Below are 15,944 nucleotides of genomic sequence, written 5' to 3'. Positions count from 1 at the left end.
TTGTTTAGGGGCTACTCTTTAGCAAAGTGACCGGGTCTTCCACACCTATGGCAATAATATTAATTTCTTTTGAGTTTTTTGCTAGAGCTTCCTATCTTTTGGATTCCACCATTTCTTCCAATCAATTAATGGAATCTCCGTGTGAGATTTGACAACTTTGATTCGTAGTCACTCGAGTCTTCCCTAGCCGCTTTGAGAACTAGGCTCCTTTCTCTTTTGATTTCATTCTTTTATTCCTTCTTCATAGACATCTTCATCTCATATGTCTTAAGTTTTCCGGTGAGCTCATCGACAGTCAACGTGCTGAGATCTTTGGCTTCGGAGATAGTATTTACCTTGCTATCCCAGGAATCAAGTAACACACCAAGCAACTTTCTTACTAGTTTGGCAGTTATGATAACTTCTCCCAGAGAATGAAGCTCATTTATAATAGAGGTAAATCTAGTGTGCATATCACGAATAGATTCTCCCTCTTTCATTTTGAACATTTCATACTATGTGGTGAGCATGTCGATTTTGGAGTTCTTCACCTGTGTTGTTCCTTCATGGGCAGTTTGGAGAGCCTCCTAGATCTCTTTAGCTGTTGACATGCTAAGACTCGATTGTATTCATCAGGTCCTATTCCACACACAAGGATCTTCTTGGCTTTATAATTTTTCTCCACTACCTTCCTGTCAGCATCATTGCATTCTTTCCTCGTTTTGGCAGTGGTTTTTACACCATCTTTACTTGTGTGTACTGGAATATAGGGGCCATCGCAGATGATATCCCACAGTTCTGAGTCTTCAGCCATGATGAAGTCGTGCATTCTAGTCTTCCACCACCTATAGTATTTTCCGTTAAATCTGGGTGGCCTGGTGAAAGATTGACCTTCTTCCATATTGGGTGGAGCATCCATTCACAAATTCTTTCTAGGTGTTAACCTTTTAGAGAGTATCTTCCCTGATACCAATTGATGTAGGCTATGCATCCACCAAACATAATATGAAGAGACCTGGTTGAATACCAGTTTCCTGATGCAATGCAGTAAGTAAAGAAGGCACTGTTTTACCGTGGAAAACTCCTGGCTCAGGAGATTAAAAACCACGACCTACCCCGGTAGAATTTCAACTCTACTACATGAGCAACTTCAGATTACAATCTATTGTATGCTAAGAACTAAGTCTCATAAGGCCTCAACCCTCGCAATAGTAGCAACCTAGGAACTAACTCCCATAGTCCCTCAACCTTTGCAATACTCCGATTGCAAAAACCTCCACATGACTAACTCTAGCCAAGGAAACTAAGGTTAACTACCTCTAGCCAAACCCAACTAACACACCTAAGCTAACTTTAGTAAAGGGTACCACTTAATAGATTAAAAGGTAAACTGCCTAACAACTACTAAGAATTTGAAATACCTACAACAGCTTCCTTTTTGGGAAGAGTAGGTTTACAATTTTAGCACAACAGAACAAAGACTTACAACAACATAAAGAACTTAGACTAAATCTGTAACTGGATCGGGTTCTTCAGTTTAGCAAGTGACTTATTCTTGTGATCACTTGAAATCTTGTGACGGCAGCTTTTGCCCAATTTAGATTAGGTTTTTCGAGTGATACACCATATATTGCAACATGTTGTATATATAGTGGGAAGCATGTGGGATGGATAGAATTCACTTATTCAATATTTTACCAAAAGCATGGGCCAGATCAACTGCTGTACTTGTGTACAGTGAGTAGCACGGCTTTACAACTGTCTCTGCTTACCGTGCAAGATGCACGAGAGCGATTCACGGACAGTCTCTATCTGGTTCAATCGCCTTGACAATCATCAAAACACGAATGCACTTGAGCTTATCAATTTCCCCCTTTTTTATGATGCCAAACTTATAGATGATGTTCCCCTTAAGAACCAGCTCCCACGTGTTGCCTCTGCGAAATAGACTATCTATTTCAAAGCCCCTGCAACATGTTAGTAAAAAAATACACCGGAAACCAGTTCACCCACCCCTTTCAATTCAATAACAGCACATGTCAATCTTTCAGTTCTTCCCCCTCGATTTTAGCCCATTCATTTCATCACTATATTATATCTCTCAATAGCTTCCCTCTTTTAGCATCATCAAAAAAATATAAGGCAATAGGATAGCAGTTACACTAACATCGAGTCACTGGAGTAGCAAATCCAAAAAAGGGCAAGTGAGAGCAAGCTAGCAAAAAGGTGATGTAACAAGTAATCATAAGATAGATAGTAGTTTAAACTGTACAATCATATTTTAAATGAACTACTATTGTACCAACAGGAGGAGATAGGGAAACAGACCATCACATAGTAGCACAGAACTAGACAACAAAAGAAAAAAAACAGAAACAGGGAAGAGTTTGCCTAGGAATGGGTTACTGGACATGATTTACATCGTGAAGAATCCCGTCAGTTCTATCAATAATTTAACCCTGATCCTGAAGCATTTGGTGTCGGCGCTCAACTACTCTTACTTTCAGCAGATCCTTCAAAAGAGCATTCTCAGCCTTTAGCTGTTCAATTTCTGAATTTGCTGCCTTTAAGGCTTCAGTCAGGACAGAGATGGTAGAACCCATTCCTTCAGCCACATTCACAATCTTCTAGATTATCCGTAGAGAGTATGTTCTCCGCAGTTCCTAAGGTTGCTTTTCCAGTTCTTACGTTGAAATGCCCAGTACCTTTGTCAGGAAGAAGCCATAGGGAAGACCAGATTCATTTTCCCTAATGCTCGCTGTTTTGATCATGTGTCCGATCATGATGGATAATAGATTGATCGGTTCAAAGGCTGATAGAGCTTCCATGAGAACTAAATGTGCTGGAGTGACGGTAACACTTCCTCTAGTTTTTGGTATGAGTACTTGTCCACAAATTCAAAAACCAGTTGATATCAGGCTCAATCTCTTTTGAAGAGTTTTTTAGTGCAAGCTGATGCTCCATTCTTAACAATCACATTTTTGAAGGAGGTAGAAGCTCTTCCAGTCACATCCCTAACCGCTAGAGCTGGTACTCCACGAACATCTGCCAGCACTGATTCATTCAAAACAAATACTGTCACATTCACTGTTAAGGCCAATGTGCTATTATTAAGATGACATAGGCTAGCATACTATTCAGGCACTTCAGTTTCGTATACGCAAGGAGCCGGTGGAGTAAAAAGATGTGTCTCATTTGGAATGCTAATATTTCTAATGGTTCTTTCATGCCAGTCCTTCTTTTCTTTCTCATCAGATGCATTTATCATCCTCTTAGAGGAACCTGGTTCCTTGCTTGTGCTGGCCCTCTTCCTCTTTTGAGCAACAGATTGAATAGCCCGTTCCACTTCTCTCGTATTTTCTTTTATTTTTTCCTTCTTCGTTTTCTTGTATCAGCATTCTGCCAGAGATTTGTTTGTGCAAAGAATGTAGTAGTATATCTCTATCAGAGTTAACTTTTGTACCTGAGATTTCTTTGAAGGCACCTGATATTTTAACGCAGTCTCCTGAGATGCTAGTGCTACCATTTTCCACAGTTATCCCCTCATCTCATTCACTCAATCCTTTTGACGAAGAGTTTGATATTGATAGGTATGAATTTTCATCACTATCAATGGAGTAGTATTGTTGACTTGAGTAAAATAACTCGAATTGAGATGTGGATTTCCCCCAAGTTACCTATTACCGATTCCAAGAGACCAGAGTTGTTGTATTTTGGTTTGAAGAGGTTGGATTATATGAGGATGATGACACATGAACCATTTTGCCTTGGTTAGAGAGCAGTCTATCACACTAGGCGGTATTTAGCAGTGGGAAAGATGTGTGAATCGGAGAAGGCGTTATGCAAGATAGAGAGATTGATAGTCTGAAGTTTTTTTTTTTTTTTGAGAAAAACGACAGAGCCTGTAGTTGTTGTTAAGGTGTCAGAGATGACTGTTCAGAGCAGATATAAGAGGTAGGGGGGATTGGTTCAGAATTGAAGCGTCGATCGAGGGGATTCGTTGTTTGGATTTGAGGCGGGAGACGCTTGACCGACTTGGTACTATAGGCAGTTAAAAATAACATATGAAACTGCTGAGAGAACTATTAACCTGAGTCACAGAGAGACCATGTCTCTAGATAATTTGACAGTGCTGAGCAGCAATTCTGAAAACTTATTCATGCGTTGTACTACACTTCCCATGTGTGCATGGCCCCTTTCTATCACATCCATCTATTGACCTAGCATTTTCACATTCTGCTTTGTCCTCTTACTTATCTTCCTTATTGCTTCCCTTGGAGTGATTGAATTTTGAACTGCAGCGTCTGATATTAAGATGTGTCCTTTCCTTTAGATGATAAAGACACAGATCCTGCCGTGAAGGCTTTGAGGAGGGACTTCTCAAGTTAACTCAGGAGATTAATTAACTATTTCTTTTTTTCTCTCTCTCCTCAACCTACACATGATGTCAGTGTTTGAATTTGGGAACTCAAACCAGCTTGGGTCCCTTATAATTATAGAAGGGATGGATCAGGTTCCTATTCGCCCAAACATGCAAAGACATACCCTTTCTCCTTTTGAGGTCCTTCTTTTTGAGAACCAGTTCCTTTTGTACCCAAACTTACTTCCTTTCGATAAACTCTCTGTTCCTCTGAACCGATTCAATTCTTTCTTTGCAAGACTCCTTGTAGTGGCCTGCTCGTCCACAATGGGTGTACAAATAATTTTCGGTGGTGGAGACATACTTGCTGTGGGGATTGTAGGGGTCTTCTCTTTCACAAAATCAATTCCTTCTTTATCACTTCCCTTAATTTTGTACATGGAAGTGATCACATCAGAAGACCAGGTCCGCTTGAGAGCTCTATCAAGATCAAACTTGATTCTATTCAAGTCTTCCTTTAACTGCTTGCTTCTCTCAATCTCAGTAGTGAGACTCAGTTTTAATTTTTTGAGTTCATCTTTGAGCTCCAAGTGAGATTTACTTGCTTCGCCCTTTCCTTTAAGATGCGCCTTTCTATCTTTTTTCAATTCCCTTTCCAGCATAATATTCAGCTGATTGTTCTCATCAACTTGTTCCCTCATCTCTCTAATTGACACCAACATATTGTCTCTTTCGAGTTCAGAATCACTGATTTCATGAACGAGTGCACCTTTCTCAGCGATGAGAGCATGATATGCATCAATTAGCATGCCTGACAGTGACATGAGTTTATTCTGATAGTAGGCTCTCAGGTTCTTCTTTACCTCAAGAAAATTTACCTCTGCATCGTCATCTCTATCATCTGAGTCTGATTTTTCCATGAGTTCAAAAATTGACTCATACTTAGAGGCTTCATTTTCTATGACCACCATTGATGTGTCCCTTTTATCAACCCTTCTTTCATCATCTTCTTCAAACTCACTGGAAGAGTCCCTCAACGCAGCAAGTGTTTGTTTTAATATAACATCGGCAGCTTCCTTTCTTTTGAACTTTTTATCAGGAAATTGGTTCCTCCTTGCAGTTCTGTCATAGCTGTCCTACTTGTTTAGAGGACACTTTTTAGCAAAGTGACCGAGTCTTCCACACCTATGGCAAGAATATTCATTTCCTTTGAGATTTTTGTTGGAGCTTCCCATCTTCTGGATTCCACCGTTTGTTCGAATCAATTTATGGAATCTCCGTGTGAGATATGCCAACTTTGATTCGTAGTCACTCGAGTCTTCCCTAGCTGCTTTGAGAACTAGGCTCCTTTCTCTTTTGATTTCATTCTTTTCTTCCTTCTTCATAGACATCTTCATCTCATTTGTCTTAAGTTTTCTATTGAGCTCATCGACAGTCAATGTGCTGAGATCTTCGGCTTCGGAGATGGTATTTACCTTGCTATCCCAGGAATCAGGTAACACACCAAGCAACTTTATTACCAGTTTGGCCGTTGTGATAACTTCTCCCAGTGAATGAAGCTCATTTATAATAGAGGTGAATCTAGTGTGCATATCATGAATAGATTCTCCCTCTTTCATTTTGAACATTTCATACTCTGTGGTGAGCATGTCGATCTTGGAGTTCTTCACCTGTGTTGTTCCTTCATGGGCAGTTTGAAGAGCTTCCCAGATCTCTTTAGCAGTTGAGCATGCTGAGACTCGATTGTATTCATCAGGTCATACTCCACACACAAGGATCTTCTTGGCTTTATAATTTTTCTCCACTACCTTCCTGTTAGCATCATTGCATTCTTTCCTTGTTTTGGCAGTGGTTTTTACACCATCTTCACTTATGTGTACTGGAATACAGGGGCCATCACAGATGATATCCCACAGTTCTGAGTCTTCAGCCATGATGAAGTCGTGCATTCTAGTCTCTTCCACCACCCATAGTATTTTTCGTTAAATCTGGGTGGCCTGGTGAAAGATTGACCTTCTTCCATATTGGGTGGAGCATCCATTTCACAAATTCTTTCTAGGTGTTAACCTTTTAGACAGTATTTGCTCTGATTCCAATTGATGTAGGCTATGCATCTACCAAACGCACTATGAAGAGACCTGGTTGAATACCAGTTCCCGGATGCAATGCACGAGATGTAAAGAAGGAATTGTTTTACCGTGGAAAACTCCTTACTCAAGATATTAAAAACCACGACCTACCCCAGTTGGATTTCAACTCCACTACGTGAACAACTTCAGATTACAATCTATTGTAAGCTAGGAACTAACTCCCATAATCCCTCAATCCTTACATTAGTAGCAACCTAGGAACTAACTCCCATAGTCCCTCAACATTTTCAATACTCCGATTGCAAATACCTCCACTTGACTAACTCTAGCCAAACTCAACTAATACACCTAAGCTAACTTTAGTAAAGGGTACCACTTAATAGATTGAAAGGTAAACTGCCTAACAACTACTAAGAATTTGAAATACCTACAACAGCTTCCTTTTTGGAAAGAGTAGGTTTACAATTTTAGCACAACAGAACAACGACTTACAACAACATAAAGAACTTAGACTAAATCTATGGCTGGATCGGGTTCTTCAGTATTGCAAGTGACTTGTTCTTGTGATCACTTGAAATCTTTTGACGGCAGCTTTTTCCCAATTTAGATTAGTTTTTTCAAGTGATACTCAATACATTGCAACATGTTATATATATAGTGGGAAGTATGGGGGATGGATAGAGTCCACTCATTCAATATTTGACCTAAAGCATGGGCCAGCTCAACTGTTGTACTTGTGTACAGTGAGTAGCTCGGCTTTATAGCTGTCTCTGCTTACCGTGCGAGATGCACATAGAGCAGTTCACAGACCAGGTCTCTATCTAGTTCTGAATCACTTTGACAATCATCAAAATACGAATGCACTTGAGCTTATCAAGGGGGTACAACTTATTTCACTTGTGTATGATTTGGTTTCAAGGTCTTAGCATATTTTTTGGTGGAAGGTTTAATTATGGGGTTGTTATTTGATCCAGATATGTTTGTGGGTGTAGCTTTTGAAGGTGGTAAAGTGTTTGTCGTGGCAGTGGGTGGAACAACCTCCGTAGGGGGCTACCCACCGGCCGGATTGGCCATCGGCAGCCGATGTACTGGGTGGTATAGTTTGCTAGGGTTTTATTTTTGGAGAGTGTAGGTTCCTTCTTTAATTTTGTAATCTTAAACATGTCATGTGAGAAGTAGAAATTAAAGAGTTGTAAAAAAAAAGGGCATTCTTTTTTAACCAGACTAAAAAGAAAATTCAAACAAACAAATTAAAATGAAGAGAGTAATATTTTCTTTGAGAAAAGCTTATAAAAGAAAAGGGATTCAAGCAGACTGAATTTGGGCGTAGCAGATCATCACCAAAAAAATTCTTACTTATTAAATTGTGTAGTGGAAATTAAAGAAATATTGAATTACACCATAGGCAAAATGAAAGAGGGACCACAAAATCCTAAAGTTGGAACACATGTTACTCTTTACATGTGAAATGCAAAAGGAACTTAAATCAAAAGGCTATCTTTTTTCGTACCAATTCCAAATGTTTAATTAACTCAATACGGCTCTCCCAATGAAAACCAACTCAAGAAAATGCCAAAAAGGGCCCTATGAGGACGACCAAAAATGCAACATCTGCGTTTATATATAGTAGTAATATATACACGTTTGAGGCCTATATCTTTATTCCTCTTTTATTGGCTAGCCCAATTCAAGAAAGACGAGACTCCGCCCAATTACCAATTTATTTCACAAAATTATACCAAACACACCTCATTTGTGTGTTGGGAAGGGTTTTCGCGTGAAACCCTAGCTTGCCATCGTCTCTTTCTTTGGTCATCATGGCCAAAGATGGCAAATCTTCAGGCAACGCTTGCTTTTTGCATTCAATGCTACCACATTTTGTGTAAGAGCATTAATTGCTCTTACCCTCTCTCACCTATTCCCACCGTTGAACCACCAAAAGGTAAGAAAACCCTTTTTCTTTCTCTATTGCTTTTTCTATCCAGAACAAGGACGATTATTAATGAAATTTGTCTTATTGATTTTGAAATCGTCGATTCCTATTGGTTCTATGAGGTTTAGGCGGATTTCAAAGGAAAATTCCCAACAATCTCAAAGTCCCACATCAAACACAAAAATTAGGGTTTGGGGGTTCTATATAAAGAACCCTACCCTTCAACACAAGACACACACAAGACTCGATTTAGAGCAAAAAACACTCAAATTACCTAGGTTTTTAGCATTTCTGTAGAGACCTTTAATTATTTGAGTTTAGTTAAAAAAAATTAATTGTTCATTTCTTGTTTGTGGCTGAGTTTCGAGGAGAAGGAAGGATCTCAACTCTAAATCTTGACAAAGGTTGCACATAAGAAAGGTAAATGCTCTTCCTTTCTTTATTTTTAGTTATGTATTTTAGTTTTGATATGTAGGTGTCTGTGTTTATGTGCTTTTTTAGTTTATTTTAGTGTTAATTAGTTATGAGCATGTTTATTGGTTAATTAATTTGTAGTTTAGTTCTTGTATGCTTATTTGTTTGATCTCTGTCTAGCTTAGTTCAAGTAGTAGATTGTTGGTTCTTGTTTAGTTTAGCACTAATGTAGTTATATGTTTGTTGCTTAGGTTAGAGATTAATGACAGTAGCAGTAGTATTAGTAATATACTGTTAGCTCATGATTTAGAATTAGTAGAATGGATCTCCTATGCTTAACTAGGTTAATCCAAGGTTGCAAGTAGTAATTAATCTGTCTAGTTAAGTAAATGAACATTATGTGAGGATCAATATATCTTATAGTGATTTAATTAGTTTCAAAAATAAGGTTGATGCAAGTAATATCTTAGTGGAGTCTAGAACACCCTCTTATTAAAGAATGATTAATATAAAATAAGTTTAATGAAGTTAGATAGGTGGTTTATACCTTAAATACTGCACTGTTCAATGATTTTAATTCTAGTTATAATAGTAAGCATCAGTATAAGTATAGCTTGAGTCCAGATCATCTTAAAAGGAATTTCCAACCAGAATAGGGATTATGAGATCTAAACCATGATTGCTTAGCACAGAAACCTGTTTCTCCTGACTTAAAATCCCAAGTAGGTAATAAGAGAAAGGTTAATCATCCTAGTAAGTTCGAGTTAATGTTTACTTCTGATAAGTCTATCTGTTTATGATTCCTCTTTAGCTGAAAGGATGAGAAATCTTATTTCTGTTCAACATACACATTGTTCATTGAGATGTTGGCATCTTTATAGTCTAGTTGGTAAATGCTTGAGTAAATGTATGCCAAATCAGGTCATTTATGTTATCAGTATGCCTCCATGTTTGTTTGAAGTCTGAATATAGTCTGAATCTTTGTGTATTGGTTACTTGTTGACTCATTGTCACAATTAGATGCTTGTCCATGCCTGATCATACTTAACTGTAGGCTATGAACATTTTTAGAAATGAATAGTAGTTAAATTTTCTAGTCTTGCATCTCTGTCTGATTTTCAAAATAGGCATTTAGACTCAAGAGGTTGTTTGGCATGACTAACACTACACTATCCTAAGTTATAGAATGAAATTGGTGGTTTGAAAGTGCCTAGAACATAATAGAAGATAAAGTTAGACTTGTGTGTAATAGATTGAGTTGGTAAAGCTCATTAAGGGGAGAAATGAGATTATATTTAATCACATAAGTGCAAAGGGGTTTAAGAGGCAGTCGCTTGGTTTGTGATAACATTAAAAGTGACTTACCTAGGGCTAAGCAGGATTTAGGAAAGACTTTGAGTCCCCACTCAGTCTGGTACTATCTATCCTAGTCTTCTGGGGTTCCTTCTCATGTGGTTACAATACCATGGGACCTTTTTTGTCTCTGAAAGTGCAAAAGAGGAAAACCATAAAGAACTGGTGCATAAAAGGAAATTAGAGGTCTGCTTGTGGAATAATGAACCTATCTGTGCATATTCTTACCCATTTGGCCAAGTGTGTTGGTTTGTATGCTGACTTACCCTAGTAGGACTAGGGGGGTCATAGTACTGCATCTTCCTATATGATAATTTAGGTTTAAAAGTGTTCTTTGCCTGATTGTGCTTTCGTTTGGAATTAGCTGCATGCTTCCCTAGGATTTTAAAGGGGTTTGATGTGGAACTTAGCATGATTATCCCTTCCCTCTTCCCCAGTTCTTGACTGTACTTTTAAAGAAAAATGCTAAATTTTATGGATATTGACCAAATTTTGAAGGGGAATAAACTCTGTTTATATATTTGATGCCAACATGAGTGTACTCATCACCCACCTTTTTGAACTAGTTGCCATGTGTTGTTCTTCCTCAAAAGTAGTGTTGTAATGATCACCATAAATGAGTATACTAACTGTGTGAGTGTATATCTTCTTTGAGCATATGTGAATATTTGAGACTGCTTTGAGGGGACTGATATACCATGTTCTTCTTCTTCTTCTTCTTCTGCTTCTCCTTATCCTTCTCCTCCTTCTTCTCCTTCTCCTTCTCCTCCTTCTCCTTCTCCTCTTTCTCCGTCTCCTTCTCCTCTTTCTCCTTCTTCTTCTCCTTCTGCTTCTCCTTCTCCTTCTCCTCCTCCTTCTCCTTCTCCTCCTCCTTCTCCTCCTCCTCCTCCTCCTGCTCCTCCTCCTTCTCCTCCTCCTCTCCTCTTCCTTCTCCTTTCCTTCTCCTCCTTTCCTTCTCCTCCTCCTTCTTCTCCTTCTTCTCCTCCTTCTTCTCCTCCTTCTTCTCCTCCTTCTTCCTCTTCTTCTTCTTCTTCTTCTTCTTCTTCTTCTTCTTCTTCTTCTTCTTCTTCTTCTTCTTCTTCTTCTTCTTCTTCTTCTTCTTCTTCTTCTTCTTCTTCTTCTTCTTCTTCTTCTTCTTCTTCTTCTTCTTCTTCTTCTTCTTCTTCTTCTTATTATTATTATTATTATTATTATTATTATTATTATTATACGACTAAATATGAATATACTTATTATACAATGAATATGTCACATATACACACTCTGGTATATATCATAGTTGTATGTCGTGTATACCCCTGTATATCATGTATTTATTTTTGGAGTCAAAACTAATTGGGCTTGTCCCCTTAAGTGTTTACTTGCATAATTGACTTGGGCCTTTCCTTAGTTGACATTGGCATGATTATATTTCTGTATTGGGCTTGCTTTCTTTGTTTGACCTTTAAGGATATATTGGTCTTATCTTCTTGTCTACTAGACTCTTTGCGATATCCCAGTGGAATACAGTTGACCATACATGATATGTATATCTGTATGTATGCTCATGTGCGAATGTTTCCCCTTTAAAATTCCTGTTAAAATAATTACTAAGTATAGGTACCTTCTAACCTTTATTTTCTTTTTCCCCTCCTCTCTTCGCATGGCATACACTGTCGAGGCCATTTGGGCCAAACTTCATCAGCCAAATTGTTGGGCCAAGGCCCAATAACTCACTCATTTTCTCTATCAAGTCTGAATCGCTTGAAGGCCCAACCATGCGTGAAAATGGCAACTGGTGGGCTCGGTAGGCCCACCAGCCTTACTCTCTCTTTTCATATGTATACATGTATTTGTAAATGAACGTGTATAAATATTGAAACCCTATTGTTTATGAACTTAAGCGATTAGGCAAATGATACGTACATCGTTTAGAATGTATAGGAACCCGTTACTATTTCAAAAAAACAAGAACAACAAAAGATAAAGGAATAATGTTTTTCAGGAGTTTTGAAACAAAAGGGTAATAACTTTTAATAACTTTAAAATCTTTCTTCATCTTTTTACACAAAAATTGGAAACGAGATAGTTAGTGTATATGTGTTGTTTTTTTGGAAAACACTTTAATGTTTCAAGACACTGAATTTCAGTAGCAAAGAATGGAGAACTGTTTTGACCATTTTTAATGACAAATCTGCAGTTTCTTTGGACTTAAAGGCTATACAAACTGAAAACTGATTTCAAAAGTTTTAAGGTGTGGAAAATGGACTTTGAAAAGACTTCTAGGTTTTTAAACCTTTTGGGCTAAGCCTAACCTTAAGTTGAACAAAAAATGGTAAAAATTGATCAAGTATTGTGTTTGAGGAAAAACTTTTTGTTACTTGTATAAAGCCATGACATATTTACAAAGGAGATATACTCAAACTATTCAATAGAATTTATAAGGACTAAAAGGCATAACATTAGACCAAGTTAGTTGAACGCTACTTAAGAGAAATCTTAAGTGTGTTTTGGTCCAAAAATGAAATGACTTCAACCCTTATATGCATTTTTAACGAAAATCCACTCTTTTCACCTTCAAATAAAGAAGTTTTAGGTTTTGTGATATGCCATGACAAGTTATACAAGAAATTAAACCATTTTATGCAAATAATTACAATAATCACACATTGAAGTTCGAAGGTCAATTGTATTCTACGGATCCTTAATACTAGAGTGCTTAAACCTTCCCTAAAGAATCACCAGAACCCTTACCTCGAATTCTGGTTTTTAAGGATTTTTTCTCTTGTTTGAATAAACCCTTTTAACTTGGTTCTCCTAATTTCCCTTATAAATTAGGTGGCAACTCTAAAAATATAAAAATCTAATAAAGTCCATAATTATGAAGTAGCTTTTATGCCTCACGTAAAAGTGAACCGTAACAGGCTTCTTTTCCTTGTAGAAGGCTTACTAATATTGACAAATATGGCAAGGAATCTTTCATACTTGACCGCCAAGTCTTTACCATAATTCTTCTACAAATCCTTGTTGCTGCAGGATTTGTTTGGAACATGTTCACGAACCTATTTCATCCATCTGGTTCGTCCATCTCCGATATCTCTATCTATATGAGTTGGAACATATTCATATACCTGTTCCACCTATCTCTTTCATTCTGCATCTGCCTTTGAACTGTTTTTGAGATATTAGCTGGAACGTGTTGTCAGACCTATTTCATATCTATGTATAGCTCAGTATCTGCAACTGATCATTCATCCACTACACCTGTTGACTCTGATGGAACATGTAATAGCTCTGTGTCTACAACTGGTCATTCATCCACTACACCTGTTGACTCTGATGGACCATGTAATCATGCTTGTTCTCTTTCTCGATGAACTACTTTGTGACTGATTTATTTGCATCTTTCTAGATGGAACATGTATTTGGACCAATTCCATTTACCCTATGCACTCATCATTTCGTCTCCTTTGCCTTGTTCAATTGTTCTATTCATAGATTTGTTCGTGTTATACACTGAACAACTCTGTGGCCAGGTCATCTCATTCTCTTAGTTCGATAATGTCTTGTAATTTCTTTGCTTTGTCAATCATGAAAACTTCACATTGTCAACAGCCCCCCAAGGGGAGACACCGGTCTAATGAACCCTTGCTCAATAAATCCTAAAATTGCTCATTTAACTCTTTCGCTCTGCTAGTTCCATCCTGTATGGTGGAATAGATATAGGTTGCATGCTCCATACCAAGTCAATGCCAACGTCAATATCACGATCAGATAGAATACCAGATGAATCAGTAAGAAACACCTCTGAAAACTCTCTCACCATTGGCACTTAATCAAGGGTAGAAGTCTCTGTACTAGTATAATGGATAAAGGCCAAATAAGCCAAACACTCCTTTCCCTCTTCTTGTCCTTAGTAGACACAAAAGGCTAGACTACTAGTTGTGGTGCAATAATAAGTTGTGATATCGTAATGCTGGATTCTTGGAGACTAGTACATGGGTGAATATTATTGCAGCAAAGTGTGTCTATCTAGAGACGGTGCTCCTCTTCTATTCTGAGATGTAGCTGGAGTCACATGTATCACTTCGTCCCGTGCCACACTCTCAAAGAGCCATATGATGCGAAGCAAGGTCTCTTGCAGTATAAGTGTAGTAATAAAGCCTCGGGAACCTAAGATGGGTCTGTCTGAATGCCCAAAACATGTTCATCCTTATGAACTATAAATAGACCAACTAAAGTAAGCTCCGACACAACCTCGAGAAATAGTTGGTGCTCTACTCCTGGCAGGTGCCACAGTGTGAACTCTGATGTGATCCCCAACATGTCCCTCCACCCTTACCTTCATAGTGGTCTTCTAGTATAGCCACTCACTCGTTTGCCGAAGATGCCGTATCCTCACATATGTGATAGAGTCAAAAAGAGAAATTTCCACATCTATGATTGAGTGAGACAAGAATTCAAGTTGAAACAAAGTCGTACGATATAGAGAGAAAGAAATGGAAATTTCCTAAGATGCCTTGTATCCTTTTGAATATAAGTACAAACGTCTCCGTACCAATCTGCAAGACCTACTAGACATTACTCATGACTCATAAGACCTGCAAACCTAGTGCTCAGCTACCACTTCCTCACGATACAATTTGCCTAAGCCATGATAGAACCTAATTCCAAATCTGTTAGCCAAACCCAAACGTATACAATTACCATTTATTTACTCAAATGACATGAATAAGTTTGAAAGAAGGTGATGTGCTGTGGAATTATGGCACACTTGATGTCTTTTATATGAAGTTTTTATTGTTTTTAAGTATACTATATGTCGTTTCTTAGTTGTTTTGTGTTTTGCAGGGATAAAATACTCAAAGTTTCAAGTATCACACTACAAGAGTAAGCTTTTCACTCTATATTCCCTCTGGGATTCGACCTCAACCTAGTTGGGTTACTATATTTGTCAGCGTCCGCTTTACGTAGTTTATTAGGTGTAATTTGAGCGTATCAAATTTTGGGGCCGTTGCTAGGGAATACAGTTTTGAAATTACCAAATAGTGTGTGCTTTACTTTTAGTCTTTTTCTATTCCTGCACTTCTTGTTTGCTTTGTGTTGTGAACTAGGTGATTATAGTAGGACGAGGAGGAGGTTGTGTGTTACACCTTGTAGTTTTATACGTTGAGATTCATCGTAAGTTAGTTGCCCTAGTCTTGGACACCGAGGCTGTCTTCGAGATTATACGAGGTTGGACATGCCTATCTTATGTTTACAAGGGTTTAAGTTCATGTTTGGTAAGTTATGGAAGGATTAAAGAACAAGTGAATCGAAGAGAATACATTTCGACAAAGTTTCGTTCAGGAATTGATTTATATAGACTGTATTGTTGAGATGCAAACCGTAGCGTGAGACACTGTCACGACCCAATCTAGCTAAGTCATGCAGGTACCTACCTTTTCCACCTCGGTAGGCGAACCCTTATCCCAATAATTGCAAAGTCCTAAATAAACAATAAATAAGCGGAAGAGATAAGAATCATGTAAGTCTGACGATAATCACGTAGAAATGTGCCGAAGTAAGGAAATACATCAAATCCACCCAGAGTCTGGTCTAACCAAACAAGAGCAACTAACTAGATACTATAAGTCTAAAAGTAACAAAATGCATCAAAAGTCTGAATATGTCTCAAAATATGAAATAAGACATAGCTAAAGGAAGAATCTCCAAGGCGGTGGACATTCCCGTGCTCACCCTGTAAGACTCTAAGCAGCAGCTCTCACACCACAATCAGCCACGAGAAGCAGAGGTCGATCCTACCTGGAACTCTACATTCATAAAAGAATACAAC

The 15,944-nt window shown here is 38.1% G+C and overlaps 1 protein-coding gene across 1 annotated transcript; it reads right to left on the bottom strand.

The window, feature by feature from the left end:
* Positions 1–3,112: 3,112 nt before the first annotated feature.
* On the bottom strand, positions 3,113–6,273 carry LOC132045760 (uncharacterized). The gene is made up of 4 exons (XM_059436344.1): positions 6,148–6,273; positions 5,632–6,009; positions 4,525–5,475; positions 3,113–3,364 (listed from the first exon to the last, which is right to left on the bottom strand). The coding sequence occupies exons 1-4, from the start codon at positions 6,271–6,273 to the stop codon at positions 3,113–3,115; spliced, it is 1,707 nt and encodes a 568-aa protein (XP_059292327.1).
* Between the last annotated feature and the right edge of the window lie 9,671 nt (positions 6,274–15,944).

Source organism: Lycium ferocissimum, unplaced genomic scaffold (genome assembly GCF_029784015.1).
Source record: "Lycium ferocissimum isolate CSIRO_LF1 unplaced genomic scaffold, AGI_CSIRO_Lferr_CH_V1 ctg7862, whole genome shotgun sequence".
NCBI classification, from domain to species: Eukaryota; Viridiplantae; Streptophyta; class Magnoliopsida; order Solanales; family Solanaceae; genus Lycium; species Lycium ferocissimum.
Note: the sequence above shows the minus strand (reverse complement) of the source record. Positions and strands in the feature narration are given on the sequence as shown.

Coding starts and splice junctions, on each gene's coding strand:
- LOC132045760 (XM_059436344.1), bottom strand. CDS start 6,273: ATGGCTGAAGACTCAGAACTGTGGGATATCATCTGTGATGGCCCCTGT. Junction 6,010..6,147: donor GCAATGATGCTAACAGGAAG/GTAGTGGAGAAA, acceptor GGAACAACACAG/GTGAAGAACTCCAAGATCGA. Junction 5,476..5,631: donor GTGACTACGAATCAAAGTTG/GCATATCTCACA, acceptor CTAAACAAGTAG/GACAGCTATGACAGAACTGC.